The following is a 20704-nucleotide window of genomic DNA, read 5'->3' on the forward strand; positions in this document are numbered from 1 at the left end:
AAAATAAATCCAGGGTTGACACATGAGAAATTCAGAATCACAAAGGAAAGAGTAACTGAAATTTAAAGTAGATTAATAGATATTATCCAATATGAAAATAATAAACAAGTCCTCAACAATCTGTAAAAAATATCATGGTAATAGGCTTAAACCTCAGAACAACTACTAAAATACAACAATAATAACATATTAAGTAGCTGGTTGAAATGAGAAACAAAAACAGTAAAAATTGAATGTTTATTTTAATATATGCAGAAAAGCGTCACTGAAAACCCAATATTTGATCATGATAATAGTACGTTAGGAATATCAATCCATAAAAGAAAATAAGGAGCTCACAGTTAACATCATATGTAATGGTCAAATACTGAATATATTCTGTCTATGATTAGGAACACTTCAAATAACGTGTCAACACTCATCCCTTATATTCATCATTGATTATAGACCATAGCCTAAGAAATGAAGGAAGAAAACCAAATAAAAACACAAATATTGGAACAGAAGAAATAAAAGTCTTTATTTATGGATAATATAAAAGTTTATGTAGAATATAAAAATAAATCCACAGGAACAAACTAAAATTAGTAAGTGAATTAAACAAAGTTATAGAACTCAAAATGAATATTGAAAATTATATTTTATAAACTAGCAATTAATAAATAGAAAGTTAAATTCATATATTCCTTTCAATTAATGTCCAGAGACAAACTACCCTGAGAAGATAAACGCCACCCCACTTTCCATCCCAGGATGACTAAATGTGTCACCTGGTCTGAGAGGGCTCATAGCACTGGGAGGCTTGGTGGAGTTGCTATACGTTTGATGTAAAAACCAGACCTGTAATTGCATTATGGAGAGATTAGGAGTCAGGATCAATAGATTCCCCATCATAAATCTTGGGCAAAACAGATTGTTGGAATTTGATATATTAAGTACATGTCATGTGTCTCTACCCCAATAGGGATCTCATGTCCCATGATTTAGAAACTTCTGGCCATCAATTTATGATTGTTCTAGATACCACTGCCAGCTCATTTCCCATGGATGAACTGGCAGGATGAGGCCTGCTCATTCCCTGAAATTCCACTGAACCATTGCCCTTAAGATTTGTGTTTTGAACAAATACCTCCAAATTAATGAGCCAGCACTATCTTACAAGATGAGTGTTTGTCACTGTGATATTCAGAGGTTAGAGGAGGGAAAAACCCTATTGCTGAGATTTACAACACGAGGAAATCCATACTTGATGCCTAATGAAGTTTTCACTTGGAGTCCAGAATCTCTCCTTAGGACATTTTCTGAGAACAAGCAATGTGAATGGCCTTCAGTTGGGGCAGTGGATGCTATTTTTTTTTTTAAAAGCTGTCTTAGTGTGAACAACTTTTCCTTTGTGTTTGGTAACTCAGGTGCTTTTTCTGTAAGTTGTAAGTTGTTTCACATATTGAACTGGAAGCCTGCACATTCCAGGAAACACAAACCCATGAATATCCTTGGAGAGATATTTGTTGTATAATTCCACAAGAGTACAGGTTTTTCTTAATGAGTTATAGCTTCAGTCATTGTGGCAATAGGGTGACAGGAAAGCAGAGATCAAAGGAACTATAAATAAGGATCAGTTTCCCCCAGTGTCTATGAGAGAGGATTGTGTGGCGGTGTGTGTGTGTGTGTGTGTGTTGAGAGAGACAGAGAGTGAGAGTAGGAGAGGGAGAGAGAGAGAGAAAGAGACTGGATACACCTATTATCTGCCTTTGAATCCCTCTCCCACCTTCCACCACATTTTTTCTAGAAATGAGAACTGAAAAGTTTCTTGTGAGACAGGGACCAGAGCATCCACTGGACAAATAGCCCATTATTTCTACTTCTCTTGGTTCTTAAGTAGGTTAGGAATAGTGGGAAGTGCAATGGGAAAAATACAGTGACCACACACCATGCTGCAGGAATACTCACTCCTGTGCTTTTCTCAGTCCTGAGGACAACTGCAGCCTTTCAGCTCCCTGGAAAGAGTGAGGTTGACCAGGAAAAGGAGACATTGACCTACATATGTCATTGCTGCGGGAGGCCATACAGAGCCTCTGACTCTGCCTCTATCACTGTAACTCATTCTGGGAATCAACACCTGAAACATGGAGACATATCTGGGCAAAGAGAAAAGGTTTTCATTAGAAAAGAGAATTACTATGGAATTAGAAAAGAAGGACAAATCCACATATATCTAGTGTATTCACTTAGATTTAAAAAAAAAAAAGAACTATTCCAGTATTTCAAATAAAAGAGTAGGTAGATACAAAAGATAAAAGTTTATTTAATAATAAAAAATAATCACTAAATGCACAATAAGTAAAGGTAACTATAGACAAAATGTTATTAGTAGATTTCTAGAACATATTCATCTTGCATAAGTGAAACTTTAAACTTGGTGAACTGCAATGACTTAAAATGTAAGTGGTTAGATCCCATATTAGGTATCTTTTACCACAATAAAAAAGGCAACGTGATTGATAGCAGATATTAAATAGTAAATGCACAGAGAATATTTTGAGAAAAGCGATTTCAACCTGGAATGCATTGTACACAAGAAAAGTGTAAGATAAAATAAGTTGGAAAATTAAAAAAAACAAATATTTTATGCAAAGAGATAAGATTAAAATGATGTGGTTACTTAAGTTATTCTATTTCAAAGCATAACAAAGCCATTAAAATTTGAAGTAGATTAATACTCATTTTTAACATTCACTATTTTAAATCACAGAGAAAATCAATAGACAAGAATCTGGACCACTGCTTATGTGCTAGCAAATGAGAAATTGGTACAAACATTCTATTTTTCAATTCCCCCGATATTCATTTGTTATTTTTTTTGTTTCTGATGAGACACTGAATCCAACTGATTTTCATTTAATATAGACCAGTGAGTAGAAATATCAGTATGATTATGAAATTCTATCTGATTTCAGAGTCAAGGCTCAACTGTGCACAGTGTTCACGCTCTACAACATGTCACCTGCAAGAGCACCCTGGTCATTAAGTCCTTAATGTGGTTTTAAACATTATCATGACCAGCTCCTGCTTCATTAACAGCTACATGGATTGAGCATGACAATCAATATGTCTTGGCCCCTAAGATTTTCCCATGATGCTCCAGGCTCCTTCTATAAATCAGCATCTCCTGGGATTTCCCTTCTACCTCACATCCTAGGGAATTTGGCTCTTACCTTTCCTAGGAGTGAACAGCAGAAAGGGCACCTGTGCTGGAGAAACACAGACCCAGTTCCAACCTTAGCTTCTCCACTCATTGGCTATAGAACATTCAAACATACCTCATAAGTGTGTAAATATAACGCCCTGATAAAGAATTCTGTCTTTTACTATACTTAAAAAAAATAACTTAGATTAAGGTACTCCCTATATATTTATACATATGTACAATAATGTATATACCCATGTGTTGTGTATGTATGTGTGTGCAAGTATAAATTTGCATGGACACATTTTTCCCAGACAAGTACTTTCTATTTTATCCAACTGGGAAAAGTAATTACCCCTCTACATTTTGATGTGGGTTCTGTGCAGTAGCTGGTCCTCATTTATAATGTGTGCTTTCCTAAGAAAAGCTTGTTCCTTTCCTATCCTGGGAAAATCTATTCCTCATCATCATTTGAAACTGATTTAAAAAGTAGTGAAGAGAAAAGTGCATGGGATGGTGGATAGGGTGTTATACCCAGATGTCTCACTGTAAGAAAAAGTCCTGAAAACCTAAAGCCTGCCCCTAAAAGAGCTGTCCCTTGACATGGCTGCCTCTGCTGGACGGTCTTGGGAACTCATATTTTTGCATTTTCTGACCCAGTCCCAAGAAAGGGCCTTAACACAGTCCCAGCCTGGGTGTAAAAAGGTCTCTAACTGAAGACTGGGATGGGACTGGTCTTGACAGCAGAACCTGGGAACCTGACAAATGAGGCTGCAGCAGAAGCACTTCCTGCTCCTCTGAAGGGCAAAGACCTGTTGCACAGGTCACCTCAGCTGATGCTTCTCAGTGACATGAGAGCAAATATTTACTGTAATTGTGCTGGACACATAAATAGGAGCTTTACATTCAGGGGAGGTTAGATTTACACAACAATCTTCAGAGTTAGGTGCAGTTTAATGTTACAATTTTTTTTTAATGAGAAGAAACAAAAACTTATTGAGTGCTACACACCTTTTACGAGAAGAGACGGGATTTGAACTAAAAAATTCTGAACATAAAATTTTCATTCTGGGTACATATCTTTCTTTGGTTTTCACTTTTTTCTCAGCTCTCTGAACAGCCTGCTGCTGTATGCTGGGCAACACACAGACACACACTCAGATACTCCTCAGTTGGTGGGGGTGGGTGGGGTGATTGTGTGTTGTTCTGAGATCATGGTTGGTGGAGTCAGGCGTTCCATGCCTCTTCAGATCAGTGGTAAAGAAAAATATGGAGAAATGGGAGGGCAGAGGTGTTACGCCAATACTGCTCTGTCTTTAGGAGGGATTAGATGTCTCTCGCTGACAATGTAGAAAATGGTAAATGAGTAAATAAGCTTCCCTTCTAACTTACATCAGAAATGGTGCAAATCCCCAAAGTGACTAAAAGTTCTGAAGAAGGGAGACAGCAAGGAAGAGGTGGTGTGAATGGAGAAGTGAGCTCAGGGGCAGGAGGTGAGCCCCAGGACAAGGTGCTACTCGGAAGTGGCTGAGGGAAGGAGGGGGCTCAGGAGCCCGGGGGGCACAGGGTCATGGGAACTGGACAGTTCCAAGGATTGAAATACGGATAAGCAGTCTGAGAAAAGTGACATTTAGAGAACTTGTAGATGAGTGACCCTTGGTTTGTGACATTAAAAAATGAGACAGTGCCTGCTTCAAAGTCTAGGAAAACCCCAACTCGACGGGGAGGAGCAGCCATGTAAAGGGTCAGGACCTTGGGATCTGAGGTGGGAGAGTCCTCAAAGGCCCTGTACTCAGATTTGTCCTGTAAGCCTATAACCCAGTAGCCATTTTCAGGTCTGAACCTGGAGTAAGCGTTTGAATGATTTACATTTGGGTTAAAAACAAACCCAGAGCTTTTTTTTCTATCGAAGTTACTTGGTGTACTGTATACCCCCAGGATCCAGGCAATCTTCCCAGACACATCAACTTCCCAGTAACATTTTCCTGAGGAGAAATGTTGGCTGCCCACAACATCAAAAGCAGAAAAATTACATGGATTACATGGACGTACATTGTTAAACACTGAATGTTGCCCAACTGTCACTTGTCTCTGATCCGCAGAAATGACAACATTTGAAAGATTGTTGAGTGGATTCAGCATCAAGTCCACTGTAGGGAAAATGACACAGTCAGGTGAATTACATAGGGCAGGTGTGTCTTGTGACACTGTGGGGAGGCATATTGGGAATCGAATGGGAGGAACATGAGTTAATGGGTCAGTGTTGGATAGATTACTTTAGAACTATTGTAGGTATGCCTATTTTGGAGGAATACGTGTAACTAAGATTATGGCACTTTGTAGTACCAGCACTTCTGAAAAGAGGTCAGAACATGGTGATTGAAGAACTGGTCGCTTCTTACCCCAGTAGCTTTGGACTTCTGTCAGCTCTGAAATGACAAAAGTTTCAGTGATGTTGTTAGAAGTAAAGGCAGAAACACTGTACCTGTCTTCTCTCTTGAGTGGGAACATAAAGGGGAGTCCTTTGAGGCTGTCAACTGGAGAAGGAGAGGACACCTGGCCCTTCTTTGGCACTGGGTGTTTGTCTCTTCTTGTCAGGACTCCTTCTTTTTTATCTCATATGGAAATAACATCCACTCCCTCAGTTTGCTCTGACACTATGAGAATCCCACACCCACACCCTATCCCTGGCTCTCCTCACCTTTAAATTTCTGCAGCATCCCATTGAGATCTGGAACTCGGAATGTACTCTTCGCTTTGTTGGAAACAATTTTTGGCTTCTTCAAAGTGTCAATCTCGCTCCTAGAAAAGAAAAGTGTTGATTGCCCACACTTTTGACTTTGTGTCTCTCCAAGACCAATGTCTCCCTCACCTGTCCCTCCAATGATGCCTCCTCACTCAACCCTGTTTCCCTGAAGAACCTCAGGGAGGGAGAAGTGAGAGCCCTGTCACTGCAGCCATAAGAAATGTCTTCATGTCTGCCTTTCCATTCACCCTCTGAGTGACCTTGGGAAGGACTTCTTCTCATGAACCCCGTGTTCTTCCTTCTAAAATAGAAGAATTAACTCCTTACTCTCTACTTCTTAAAAAACAATATGGTATTAGATGAAATAATGGTACCTTCAAAAGTTCTTTGGTGCTTTTTAAAAAAGAATGATATAAGAAGAAGTCAGTGCTATATCATTTGGTCCTCTTGGAAGGAGCCAGAAATATGGGTTTCCAGGTAAATAGTTAGTGGGGAAGCTCTAGAACTAAGCTACTGATAATTTTAGGTTATCAAGTGTGCGGCTTCTGCATCTGAAGGCTGAAGGTCTCCTAAGTCTGTTATCTCAGTATAGATGCTGAGAGTGACATATAAGGTCACACTGTCTGGGGAAACATTACAAATATTTGGGAAATAAGAACCTATGACATCCAAATTAATAGTGATCTGAATTTCATGTGTTTGATGCTTGCCAAGTAGGTCGGCAACTTCAGACAAATAAAACCATTTTTGCCCTGTAACATGCTGAAGTGTTTAATCAATAAGAGGTTAATTATTGGCACTAGGACTAAAGTCATTATTTCTCAAGACTTGAGGACAAGATCCTCCCTGCAACAAGACAGGCACCTATGAAGTATACAAATAAACAGAGGCAGAAACCAAGGTCTTCTAAAAGGAGTGAACTTGTTGAATACTGATACTGTAACCCCTTATTTTCCATGCTTCTATTCACACAAACTCTGTGACCTCCCACCACATACGTTCCCTACATTAAAAAGTTTCACCTGTCATCAGCAATTTGAAACCATGTAATACCCAAATTTTTAAAAATTATGCAACTTTATTCAGGGTTGTTTATGGTTCCATATAAATTTCTGAAATGTTTGTTCTATATCTGTGAAATATGTCATAGGTACTTTAATAGGGATTGCACTGAATCTATAAATCACTTTGGGTAGTATGGCCATTTGTTTGTGTCTTCCTTAATTTCTTTCTTCAGTGTTGTGTAGTTTTCTGAGTACAGGTCTTTTACCTCCTTGGTTGGGTTTATTCCTAGGTACTTTATTTTTCTTGTTGCTATATCAAATGGGATTTTTTTTCCTGATTTCTGTTTCAGCAGTTTCATTGTTGCCAATGATACCTCAGACAAGGACCTGATCTCCAAAATATATAAGGAACTCACACGACTCTACTCCAGGAAGACAAACAACCCAATTAAAAAATGGGCAAAGGACTTGAACAGACACTTCTCCAAGGAAGACATACAGAGGGCCCAGAGACATATGAAAAGATGCTCAGCATCACTAGCCATCAGAGAGATGCAAATTAAAACCACAATGAGGTACCATCTCACACCGGTTAGAGTGGCCAATATAAACAAATCAACAAACGAATGTTGGAGAGGAGGCGGAGAAAAGGGAACCCTAGTGCACTGTGGGTGGGAATGCAGACTGGTGCAGCCACTGTGGAAAACAGTATGGAATTTCCTCAGAAAACTAAAAATGGAACTGCCCTTTGACCCAGCAATTCTGCTGCTGGGATTATACCCTAAGAACCCTGAAACACCAATCCAAAAGAACCTATGCACCCCAATGTTCATAGCAGCACAATTTACAATAGCCAAGTACTGGAAGCAACCTAAGTGCCCATCAGCATATGAGTGGATCAAAAAATTATGGTATATTTACACAATGGAATTCTACGCAGCAGAGAGAAAGAAGGAGCTTATACCCTTTGCAATGGCATGGATGGAACTGGAGAGCATTATGCTAAGTGAAATAAACCAGATGGTGAGGGACAAATACCATATGATCTCACCTTTAACCAGAACATAATCAACAGAAGAAAAAAGCAAACAAAATATAACCAGAGACATTGAAATTAAGAACATTGTAACAATAACCACAGGGGAGTGGGGAGGGTATAGTGGGGAGAGGGGTCTATAGGAGCTACTATAAAGGACACATGGACAAAATCAAGAGGGAGGGTAGAGGTGGGGGAAGGAGGTGGGACTGGCTGGGGTGGGGTGGAAGGAAGGGGAGAAAATGCAGACAATTGTAACTGAATAAAAATAAATAAATAAATTTTAAAAATAAATAAATAAATAAAAATTATGCAACTTTAAAAAATTATGATTGATTCAAGATTACTCTTACTGTTATAATTCTGTCATCACACACAAAAAGGGCCACGCCTGGTCTGGTACACATACCTTCTTAAGATGTTAATCACATCCTGGGGAAAAGAGATAATACATATGTCAAGTGTAAGGTTTCCAGATTTAGAAGATTAACCTGGTTTAGAAGATTAACTTGGTTAAGTTTTAACCTAGTTAAAATTTAATTTGGGATAAATTCCAAATAAGTCTTAGTACAATCATCACCTCTGCAATACTTAGGATACTCTTCTGCTAAAAAATGATGTGCCATTTATCTGAAATTCAAATTTAAATGTTCCTTATTTTATCCAGCAAATCTTGAAGGAGAAATAAGCCCTCCTACCTTACGAAGTTTTACTTACCGTCCTCCTCACACTCCTAGCACCCCTTGATATGGTGTGAATAAGAAGATGGTCAAAATAAATAAATGGGGACAAACTGTAGAGATAAGACCTAGACCAAGCCTCCCAAGGGTTCATGTGAGGATGTTATAAAGATGCTTCAAGGGTTTGGAGATGTAATATATTGAAAAGAAAGTCACCCTATAGTTTTTTAATACACCTTCATGAGACGATCCCCTTAAATCATTATGCTTTTATTTATTATAGAGACAAATAAAGGCAAAATCTTCTATTTGTCAGACATCATTTTAGGCTCTGGGGAATCAAACATGAATAATTAGGAATTACACTGTTCAGGAAGTATATTCTCTTTTGATGCAGGAACAAGCAAACTAGCCCCTCAAACAAATGTTCCTCTGGCCTCCCTCCACTCACTCCATGTACTTCCTACATATCACCTGAAGGGAAACTCAAGTTTTATGTATGAAACAGGCCATGAGAACCAGCAGCAGAGAAAGTCTAAAATGTAATTGACTGTTTTCCAACCTTTTAATTCCATTGTCCAAATCAATATCCTCTTCACCATTGACTAAAATGTATATCTAACCCTAAATTTTAATATCATATTAAGCCAATTCAGTACATATGGTCAGCTTCTTTTAGCCATCTTCTTTTCCCTGTTTGAACATGATTGGCCTTATTTTTTTCATGGAAATACACCAATATATTTGGTTTTTCCCTCTTTAGTCTAAACCCTTTATACCAACAAAGCCTTGATTGTACATCCTCAAAACATGTAGCTCTCTGCATTAGGTCTTTTGTTGTTATTGTATATGTGAAAAAACAGCTAAAACTGGCTTAAATTCAAAATAAAAAAAGAGAAACTCAAAAAGAAGATATCACTTTTGTACTACCTAGGTTTTTAGGAAAAATCTTGTCACCAGCATCTGTTTTTCTTCTCAAAATCTTATTTTCTACCTGCTATATGAAGTTTCTTTTCATAATCAATGTGGTGTCAACATGAATATCCTGGTTTAAATGATAATTCATGATATATTGCCTAGCAGAAAAGAGAATTTCTCTTTCTCGACATAACCCTAATATTCTAAGCACACAAGTCATTGCCTTGAAATGGATCAGATACATATCTTAAAATAATTACTGCGACATTGGTAAACCTATAGGAATTGCATACATTGATTTACTTAGAATTAAGAGACACATATATTTCTAATGCCACTGATTTTATCAGCACTAATCAACTACCTGGAGTGAGAGTAGAGATGGTTCCTCAAAGGGTAATCAAGAGATGGTTTTAAAGAAAGTAATTAAATGAGGTTGGATAGACAACTGTCCTATATAGTCCATTCCTTAGCTGACACATCTCCTCACCCTATAAAAATCCCACAAGGGTTTTAATAAAAATTAACAAGATATTGAAAATTTAATGGACCTAGGACAGTGTTTCTCAGCTTTGACACTACTGGGATCCTGCCCTGATAATTCTTTGCAATGACCCCTGCCTTGTGCTTTGCAGCTGAATTAGCAGCATTTCTGGTCTCTACCTATTACATGGCAGTAAGATTTTCCAAATGGTCCCTGCTGCAGAGGTGTTTAAATGGTCTCCAGAGAGACCTGACTTAGCATAGAATTGTTTTACCATAGAACTGAATAGGATTACCCTACCCTATTTCAAAATTTTTATGAAGCCATAGTAATCAAAAGCTTTAGAGTGTCAGTGCAAAAATAAATATAAACATTTATGTAAGAGAGTGATAATCCAGAAATGTATCCTTATATTTAGAGCAAATTTAATTTTGGTAAAAGTGCCATACTAATTCACTGGGGAAGGGAGAGATTCAGCAAATGTTGAACTGAATTTGTTCCTGGTTCAACATCATGGATGGAACTGGAGAATATTATGTTAAGTGAAATAAGTCAGTCAGTGAAAGGCAAATACCATATGATCTCACTTATAAGAGGAATCTAATGACCAAAATAAGCTAACAAGGAAATAGAACCAGAAACACCACTGGAAGCAGTCAGAGGGGTAGGATGAGGGATAATAATGGAAAGAACGGAAAGGACTGGTCAAAGAACATGTATGAATGACACATGGACATGGACAATGGTGTGGGGGGATTGACTGTGGGAGAGGGGGTGGGCTGGATGGGGGAGGGCAAAGGGTGAACAATTGGAATAACTATAATAGAATAACAAAAATAATAAGTGAAAAAATCTCAATATATTTATTTAAAAATTTAGGATTACATACGTACAGTGGGTGATTTCATATCTAATTATAGCTTAAGAAATGTGTTTTTTAAGGCAGGAGTAAAGATTCAGCTGATAGAAATTGATTACTCCAGTATTGGAACCAAAATTAAGAAATTCTTGTTCAACACCAGTCAGAATGGCCGTCATAAACAAATCAACATACAATTAGTGCAGGAGAGGTTGTGGAGAAAATGGAACCATAGTACACTGTTGGTGGGAATGCAGACTGCTATAGCCACTGTGGAAATCAGTATGGAATTTCCTCAAAAACTAAAAATGGAACTGCCTTTTGATCTGGCAATTCCTCTGCTGGGAGAATACCCTAAGAAACTTGAAACACCAATTCAAAGAACCTATGCACCCCAGTGTTCATAGCAGTGCAATTTTCAATAGCCAAATGCTGGAAACAGCCTATGTGCTGATAAGTATATGAGTAGATCAAAAACCTGTGGTACATTCACACAATGGAATACTATGGAACAGAAAGAGAGAAGGAATTCTTACCCTTAGCAACAGCATGGATAGAATTGGAGAGCATTTGCTAAGTGAAATAAGTCAGGTAGTAAAAGACATATCTCACTTGCAGGTGGAACTTAATCAACAAAAGAAACAAGCTAACAAAATAGAACCAGAGAAATGGAAATAAAGAACAAAATGACAGTAACCAGAGGGGAGGGAGATAATGGAGGAAGGGTCAAGTCAAGGAACATGTATAAAGAACCCATGGACAAGGTCAATAGGTGGAGGAGGATTGAATGTGGGAGGTGGGGGTGGGTAGCAAAGGGGAGAGTAAAGGGGGAAAATGAGGACAACTGTAATTGAACAACAATAAAAAGGAAGAAATCCCTGTTCAGCTAGCAAAGGGAAATGGCAAGAAGACAAGCAGAGAAAATCTCAATTTCCTAAGAGTCTCCATACATTTCATAGTTTAAGATCAAGTCATGCAGTTAATTTCATGAAAAAGATTAAAAATTTATATTAGATACCATCCCTTTATCAAGTCTCTATTGGTTTCCCCTAATCTTTCCCTAGGCAGTGCAAACACACACACACACACACACACACACACAAGCATATTCATATGTGCTCATCCCTCACCCAGGTACTAGTCTATCATTACATCTGCCACTCCTTAAAATAACAACAAAATCTAACACAAAGAGAGATGTGAGTTGTTCGACTAAGATCAGTGAAGAAATGCCTTACAAATGCTAGATCACAGATAACAGAAGCTTATAGAGACTCTTCTCTCAAATTTTGCCCAAACCTTTATAAATAATAGCAACGGGAATTTCTCTTGCAATTTGTATACCGAATTTCCTGATGATCCTCAAAGTAAATGACAGAAAGGAGCAGTAGGGGTCATTGGAACCTTTTAATGAAAGAGAAGGTCCAGAAGGCAAAGAAACTTAATCTCTGTGTTTCCTCAGAATCTTGTATGTGGGAGCTCCATCCCAAGTCTTACCTGAGGCATCTCTATAGATTCTATGGATTCAGGTATATGAGGCTGGAGATCTGAGTGGAGCTCACTCACATTCACTTCGTCTTCCTCCAGCTTTTGCAGCTCCTTCTGCTCCTCTTTGTCCAGGATGCCTCTCATTTCCTCAAACCCTTTCAGAATCCTCTCTCTCTCAGTCTGTATAAGTTTCTTTGGGGATCAGAAGAGAAACAGGCAGTCAGTCTTTCATGAGCCTTGGGAGCCAAGACAAGAAATATTTATTTCAGGCACTTAGGAGGTAAAAGGAAAAGAGCAATTCCTGGGAAAACCATTTTTCCTACTATTTTCCCTTGAGCTCCACCTAGAGTAATTCATTCAAGTCTATTTTCTCAAGGCCCACCAGGGGACACAATGTGCTACCTGGTTGAGGTTTGGATTGTAGACACCTGTCCTGGACAATCATGCCATAGTATATATGAAACTCCTCCACCCATACCTACAAAACAAGGAATCTGGGATCTCACTCACTGAGTTTTCTGGAAGTATCAGAGCCTCAAACTCGACGATGGAAGTGGGTCATGAGATTCATGAATAATTTTCACATTGCTTCCCTCTAGGTGTTTTCCTCCAAAATGGTTGCTTTCACTTGGGACATGTCTACTCTGTAGCCCCCAACACTTAATAGGGAAGAAACTGAGTGAGGACTAATCAAATATCTTCTGGACTCATTAATTGTGAGGTACCAAGGAGGAAGGGGCCTCCTTGTAATTGGACCAAGATGCTGACCACTTTCCTGTCTTAAAACTCCCTCAGGAATAATGTCTTCCTACCTTCCAGGTAGCTCTCTCTTCATTGATGTCAGCTTCCAACTGCTCAGCTTCCTGCTGCTCCTGTGACAGCTTCTTCAGAGCTTCCTGGAGCTTCTCCTGTGGGAATAAAATCACCAAAGTCAAGCTATGAGCTTTCCTAGAACCTGGATTAAGGATAAATGGAGAAGAAATCAGGTTCACCTCAAAAGAGACTAAAGTTTCCAAAATGAACCTGGCAATTAGAGCTGAGAATGTAGACAGAAATCTGAGCAGGTGAATGTACTCTTTATCCCTGGGTGATATGAGTTATCACCCCTCTATCAACAGTAACTTGTATCTGTCTTTTCCTAGATGAAAACCTGATCCTGCAGCAAGTAAAGTTCTTTCCTCTCATGGACACTTTTCTTTCCTCTAAGCAAATGTTCCTAAAAATCCTGCTGCTCATGGGGGCAATCAGAGCTTATCTTGGGAAGCAACTCTCAGTCATACAACTTCTCTTTGCTAAGATCGTGTAGTCTACATTTATTCTTGAAGAAAATGAAAGAATGCAAAGAAATGTTCTTCAAGACTCAGAAGCTGGGCCAAGGGTATGAAAAGAGAATGCAGGGCTAGTTCTATGATGATGAGGGGAATGAATAGGATTCAAAAGTGAAGATTTCACTTCAGGTACCATTCAATATTTCCCCACCGTGGGGCTTACCTGATATTCCTTGATCACCTCCATGATGGGGGACATTTGGTGACCTTGGTGCTCCTGGACACAAAGCCTGCAAATAACCTTCCCATCATCCTTACAGAAGATATCACAATTTTCACCATGGTGCTCACAGAGATCGCTCTTCCTCCGCTGGTGTGAACTCATGTCGACCTCCCTGAATTTCTTCAGTGTCCCTGCCAGCTGCCAATTAAACCGGAGGTTCCAAGGCTGGTATCTGCTCTGGCAAACAGGACAGTAGCATTCACATCCTAGGTGGCTCCCTGATTCACTGTGCGCAGTGATGCAGTCTTGGCAGAAGCTGTGGCCACAGTCCAAGCTCATGGGTTCTGTCAGGAGCTCCTGGCAGATGGGGCAGGTCACCTCTTTCATGCTCTCTTGTGATGTAAAATCCATGGCCTTCTTCCTGTCCTGATTCCAGAGGCTCTTCTTGCTCACAAACTCCTGTGGGGCTGGTAATACCAAAGGGAGCAGGATAAGAATGGCAGGAAGAGGAAGGACACTGGTGTGCAGAGATTTAGAAGAGGACAAAACATTAATATTCAATTAGGAAAGGAAAAGAGAGAGAGAAGAAAGGTGGGTCAGTGACAGGATGAAAAGGACACTTGGTAATACTTTCAAACACTTTACTCTCGGTTAATGTCACATGATACATTTCATCCTTTCCAGGCAATGACAGATTGCTATTTTCTCTTTTTCTATTGGATAGAAGGACAATTGAGGCCCTTCCTACCAAGAGCTTTGTGCTTCTCCATCATGAGTCTTACCTAGTTTTCCCCTTCCCCAAACACATCCAACATCTTAATTACACTAACCTGACTGCAGCCTGCTAGGTTTTTATACTGGCTCTTTTCTCTGCATGGAATGACCCAAAACCTATCACTTGCATGACTTATTTTATTTTAACTTACATACAGTTATATTTACATCACATGATTTTTTTAAGAGTACAGTAATTTCTAGTAAATTTATGGAATGGTATTAGTATGACTATCACCAAATTACAAATTCTAGAACATATTTATTTCTTGAAAACAAAGCTAATACCATTAGCAGTCACCCCCATTCTGACCCCAAACCTCAGGCTTCCATTCATCTACCTTCTGTTTTTACAGATTTATTTTTACTGATAAATTCATAACAGTGGACCATATGGTCTTTTGAGTAGGAATTCTTCCACTTAGCATTTGTCATAGAGATTCATCTCTCCTTCCTTTCTCTCCCATGCAAAAAACATAATCTCAGTATTAAAATCAGAAACCCCACTGCTGTCCCTGAGATTTTGCACTTGTTGTCTCTGCATGGCATGATCTTCTCCCTGATGTTCACATGCCTTCTTCTTATGTTTTATTCAGTCTCCGTCTCACATGGGCCCTTATCAGAAGGGCCTGCTCCAGTGTATCTACAGCAAAACTGTCAATACTATCACTTGCCGTACGTTTGCTATATTTTTCTTATTACACTTTAAAATACAAAACATCTTCCTCTAACTGTTTACTTTTTCTTCTTAAAAACAAATCCAGGCATAGATTGGGCACATTCTGTCCACTGATGTGTCCTCAGTACCTAGAAGAGTGCATCACACGGGAACACAATGTTTGATGAATATAGAAAACTAGAAGCTCCCCAGCTCTCCATGGAAGATTAGAACTTTTTAATCAGCTCTTCACTTTATACCATAATTAGCAGTTCTCCAACACCTGAGAACTGTTTCCTTGCTAACACACCTGTCCCCCACAGAACATCCCCATGCCCTCAAACTCATTCCCCAGAGAAACCTACAGAAACACCAAAGACCACAATGGAGAGGTCATTTTAGTACTAACAGTTTTATGAGTAGTTGTAATTTAGAAATTACCTTGACCTATTCATTTCTTATATGAAATTTTAGAAAAATGACTACTCCCTTCTTGGATTAAGATATACACAAAACAGTCACAAAATCAATACAGGAATATAAAAGTAGAGCATAAGGAATACAGTCCATAATAAGGTAATAACTATGTATGGTGCCAGGTGGGTACTTGAAATATCAGTGGGGAGGGATCAGTCTGTAAAGTATGATTGTCTAAACACTATGCTATAAATCTGAAACTAATACAGAATTATACTGAACGTTGACTGTAATGGAAATTTCAATTAAAATAAAATAGTAAAAGTAAATTTAAATATAAAAAGAATATTCATTAGATGTGTGTATATAATAATGACTTACAGAGTTCAAGGTCATTCTTTTAAAATGGGGAGAAGTGTTGGGAAACACGCCATCTCCAATAATGCCATTCAGCATTCTCTCCATTACTGCACTGATCAAACAGAGCTAAGGTTGCATGAACTAGATTGACACCCAGTGCTATGGCGGGGGTGGGGGGGGGGGTAGAAACAGAGAGAACAAAACCATCTGGGTGGTTCTGAGGAGTCTTGTTTGTAGATTTTGGGGCCTATACCATGGCCAGGACAGAAGGCAATGTGTCAAGAGGCACATAAATGTGTGTGTTTTTAGGTAGGGAGAGGTGTGTTCATATCAGGATCACACATACAACACAGACCTGAGGGACATAAATTCCAATGAGGCATCTGTTAGTCATGAGAGAAGACTCAGTATGTAAGGATGCCATGTCCTGGAGAAATAAATTCTGTGCAGTTCCAAGCACACTAAATGCTATTATGACTTGAATTCTGTCCTTGGAAAAGATATTGAAATCTAATCCTCAGAATGTTGGAGTGTAACTTTGTTGGAAATTGTGTCTTTGCTGGTGATCATGTTAAAATGACATCATTAGGATATGTGGTAATCCAACATGACTGTGTCCTTGTAAACAGGGGAAATTTGTATACAGATAAATGGGCATGTGTAGAGAATGCCCTGTGAAGACAAAAGCAGATATCAGGGTGATTCAATAGACAAGAAGGAATGCCAGCAAGTGCAAGCCAACTATTAGGAGTGCAGCCAGCAGAGAGGCGTGGAACTGTTGCTTCCCTCACAGCTCTGAGAGGAACCAGCCCTGCCAACATCACTGATGTTTGATTTCTAGCCTGCAGAGCTGTGAGAAGAAATTTTGGTTAAGCCACCTAGTTTGTAGTACGTTTTGTACAGCATCTCTAGAAAACTAATGCACATTTATTTTTCTTTTTGTGTTCTATCATTGAAGAAGCATTGAAACCCTTCAGCTGAAGGCAGACAGACAGAGACAAAATACATTCTCACGAATTACCCATGAGAAGGTGAGCCTGTTCTTGGCATCCAAACACCCGGGGACCTCAGGAACATTGCATATCCTCCCTGTTCCTCTATATTCATTGTTTTTTCTTTTACCTCATCTTCAAGTCCAGGGTTTAATCTGCACCACATAATGGGCCTTCCCAGAAGAGCACCAGCTCTCAGATCATTTTGCTTCAAAGAAGTGATTTGGAAACAGAGGCCATCTTCAGAGAGCTACCCCGAGTCTCGTCCCCCTCTCACATTCAGTTCATCAGAAAACCCTGCAGTACTCTCTCCAAATTAGGTCCCATCCAACTCAGTCTTTTACCTGGATTCCAGAAATGGTTTCCCACCAGTGTTCCTGATACTGTCCCCGGTCTCATACAGTCTTCTGTCATCACTGTTCACCACGGAAAAAGTGACTTTTCAAAGTGTCTATTAACCGTGTCACTCCTTTGCTCAGATGCACATCATCAGTGAGTTGATCTCATCATGGTCTAGTTGGGTCCAATTCCACATCCCCTTCTGCTGCCTCACCCTCTCAACCCACCTTCCCTCCAACCCTCACTGGCTGCCTTTATATTCCTCAATCAATCAGTACAAAAAACATCATTTCTTTGAAGATGCTAATCAAAATCACCTTCTCACACTGAGAACTAAACTGAAATTTATTTAAAATTGCAAAACCCTTTATCAGGGCACAATACAAGCCTTGTCCTGTTGTAGCCCATTTACTTTTAAATCGTTGTGTCTCTGTTTTACATTTATAACATAATATTTTTTTCTTGTTTTATACCTACCCACTCTGTCCCAAAATATAGCTTTTGTAAGTACACATAACTTGTTGTATGTTCGATGGAAGTTAAAGTAGTTTTTTTTTTAACCAGCGCTGTATGCATGTCTTCTTTAGATTCTAATAAAAATTTCAAACTGTATAATTACTTTCCCCTGTTGGGGCAACCTGCAATAACCCGTGAGAATTCAATTAATATCCCAGATATGAACCTTGTCCATGTGAGACATGGACTCATATTTCTGAGAAGAGGGAGGAAAGGAAACTACACATCACATCAAAATATAGGTAACAGATATCAAGGTACAAATATCTCAAAGGGAAAATTAAGATGGAGTTTTTTCTGAAAAACTACCAACTCCTTCTTTCAGCTCCATGCTAGGGAGAACTTAAGAACCAGGTTAAAGTAATAAACAATGGAGGAGTACATCTAAGATGATACAGAATGTGTTCTGAAGCAGGAGGGGACACTAGAGGGTCATGGGGTAAACTGAGATAAGAGTAAGCCGTGGAACTCAGGAGAGAAGAACCCCCTGAGTTCCACAGTTTACTAGGACCTCCCACGGTTTCCTAAGTGGGAGGTACAGAGATGGGCAACCTGATCATTCAGGCTTGCTAAATGGCTGACCATTTATCAGGAAGGATGTGCACAGCTTCCCACAAGTTACCAAGACAAAAGTAAAAGGATCACTCTCTAGGGAAGAGGCATCAGGAGCCATGTCTGGACTAAAGATGGGAAGAAAAAGCCCCTGAAGCAGCCCCAGATGCAGGCCAAGAAGATAGACTAGGAAGAGAAGGCATTCAAATACAAACAAAAAGGGGAGCAGAAGAAACTTTAGTTGCTGAAAGCAAAGGCCATGGGGAGGGGCTGCACAGGACACAGATGACAAAGAAATCTGACCAGAAGTGAGCAGTTTCCTGTGCCTGGGGAAATGGTGATTTTAATTCCACTCCAATTTAACACCTGCTGCCACTAAGAGCTAGAATGAATTGTCTTGGAAGTCATTCTATATTTAAGGATAAATTTTAGTGAAAATGACAGTATTTTAACAAAAGAGTAAAAGGATCAGCTTCAAGAAAGTCTCACCCCTGACAGGGCCCCTAAAGTTGCTCCCCCCATGTGTATCCAGGTAAAGGATGTTATATCTCCTGGCCCTCACCAGGAGCTTGGGCTTTATGAAGAGGGAGAACAGGGCTCCACCTCACAGGCTTCAGTGGAAAAAGCAGGAAGGGATTATCTGCCTGGGAAAAAGCAAAGAGTATGAGTATTCTGGCTCGCCTTGGCAAGGTAGAAAGTCAAATCTACAGAGTGAGAGGAAGATGAGGGTAAGTCAGCCTGGAGAAATAATGGTCCCTCCAAGAAACAAGTAAGACTATGCTCTTTTAAATCTCCCTTCTTTGAAGGTCACTCTTTCCCCAGACTCAATGTTCCTCTTTTCTGCCCCCTCGGCAGAGAAAGGGACAGCAGAGCAGCTTCAGAACCACACTTTAAGTCACCAAACACATTCAATCTGTTCCCCCAAAGCCTCCTGTCCTTTGCCCTCAGAAATTGTCCCATCAAGAGAAGTGCAGGAGTCCTGTACTTACCTTCAGGAGAAGTACACGAGTCCTGAACCAGTGGAGAATATCAGCTGTAGGCCTGCTCAACATTTACTCACCAAGCCAGAGACCAGCTCTCCACAGAGGAGCTCCCCACAGGAAAAGGGTGAGAAATGAAACTTAAATTCATAGCAGTGGAAATGAAACCAAGGAAGCAGAAAAGAACCTTAAGAACAATGCCACCTAGTGGGACACTTGGGGAAGTTAATGCCTCAGTAAGTTCTAGGACCTACCCCAGCACAGTTCTCAATCACTGTGGTTTTCTCCCTTTTGCAAATTATTCTAGCAAGAATATTTGAATAAGACAAATGTGAATTCCAATGATATAGTCTTCAGCTGGACTGAATTCTCAGAATTTCAATTCAATTCTATAACTATCAGTTAAGCTTCTGTGTATTCAGGTCCTAGACAAAGTACTAGGGATAAAATCACCATCGAGAAAGTCTGGGGACCTGCCCTTTGTAATGCAGAGTGTGGTGGGGAAGATACTCAGGGAAAGAGCTCTGTTAGTTTGAGCTCAGTGGTGGCAGCTGTCATTGTGAGAGGCAAAAATAAACTTTAGAAAAGGTTCTTCACTGTGAGGTTACTGAGAAAATTTTCCTACAAAATTGACTTAGGAGTCCACCAGGTAATTTCCACCTTTTGTTTCTGACCTAGACAGGCCAGATGAGGAAGGATTCCAGACATAATGATGGCACAACTGTGTCAGTGACAAGTTACCAGCAACCAGGAGGTAAGCAGATGGTGCTGTTCAAGTGTAGTCTTTCTCTGGGTAACACTCACACCTCCATAACCATGCACTTCCCCCACTTCCTGTGGGAAAACCTTGGTCCTTTTTACACCATGAGTCAAAAGCAGAACTGAAATAAATTAAAAATTAAAAAGAATAATTTAAAAGGGTCAACTAATGCATGACTTAGTGTAACAATAAAATAAAAATGAGTGTATATATATATATATATATATATTTTAAAAAGCAGAACTGAAACATTTCTATCTCCTATGCATGCTTTCAAGTGCTGTTATTGATCTCGTGCTGAGGATGTGTTTCAGACGGTGCAGCTACAAGATAGGGAAGCTCCAGACAATGGCCTCTGACTGACAACACTGCAGAGCTGGGGCATCTTCATACACTAACTCCTATGAGATGCAGGACGACTGAATCATCGATGTTTTTATAATTAATTCACAGATATTCTGCT

The 20704-nt window shown here is 39.5% G+C and overlaps 1 protein-coding gene across 4 annotated transcripts; it reads right to left on the reverse strand.

The window, feature by feature from the left end:
• Window positions 1-503: 503 nt before the first annotated feature.
• LOC112317592 (E3 ubiquitin-protein ligase TRIM22) lies at window positions 504-19622 on the reverse strand. 4 transcript variants are annotated; one of them, XM_053925640.2, is made up of 9 exons: window positions 19491-19622; window positions 13894-14360; window positions 13215-13310; window positions 12412-12594; window positions 8383-8405; window positions 5889-5989; window positions 5590-5616; window positions 5240-5337; window positions 504-2138 (listed from the first exon to the last, which is right to left on the reverse strand). In XM_053925640.2, exons 2-9 carry the CDS (start codon window positions 14302-14304, stop codon window positions 2091-2093), a joined length of 987 nt encoding a protein of 328 aa, XP_053781615.1. In that variant the 5' UTR covers window positions 14305-14360; window positions 19491-19622; the 3' UTR covers window positions 504-2090. The 4 variants fall into 4 exon arrangements, with proteins under 4 accessions (XP_053781615.1, XP_053781614.1, XP_053781612.1 ...); XM_053925639.2 differs by lacking the exon at window positions 504-2138 and having other exon boundaries at window positions 2715-5337; window positions 12481-12594; XM_053925637.2 differs by lacking the exon at window positions 504-2138 and having other exon boundaries at window positions 2715-5337.
• Between the last annotated feature and the right edge of the window lie 1082 nt (window positions 19623-20704).

This window comes from Desmodus rotundus, chromosome 5, assembly GCF_022682495.2.
Source record: "Desmodus rotundus isolate HL8 chromosome 5, HLdesRot8A.1, whole genome shotgun sequence".
Classification (NCBI taxonomy): domain Eukaryota; kingdom Metazoa; phylum Chordata; class Mammalia; order Chiroptera; family Phyllostomidae; genus Desmodus; species Desmodus rotundus.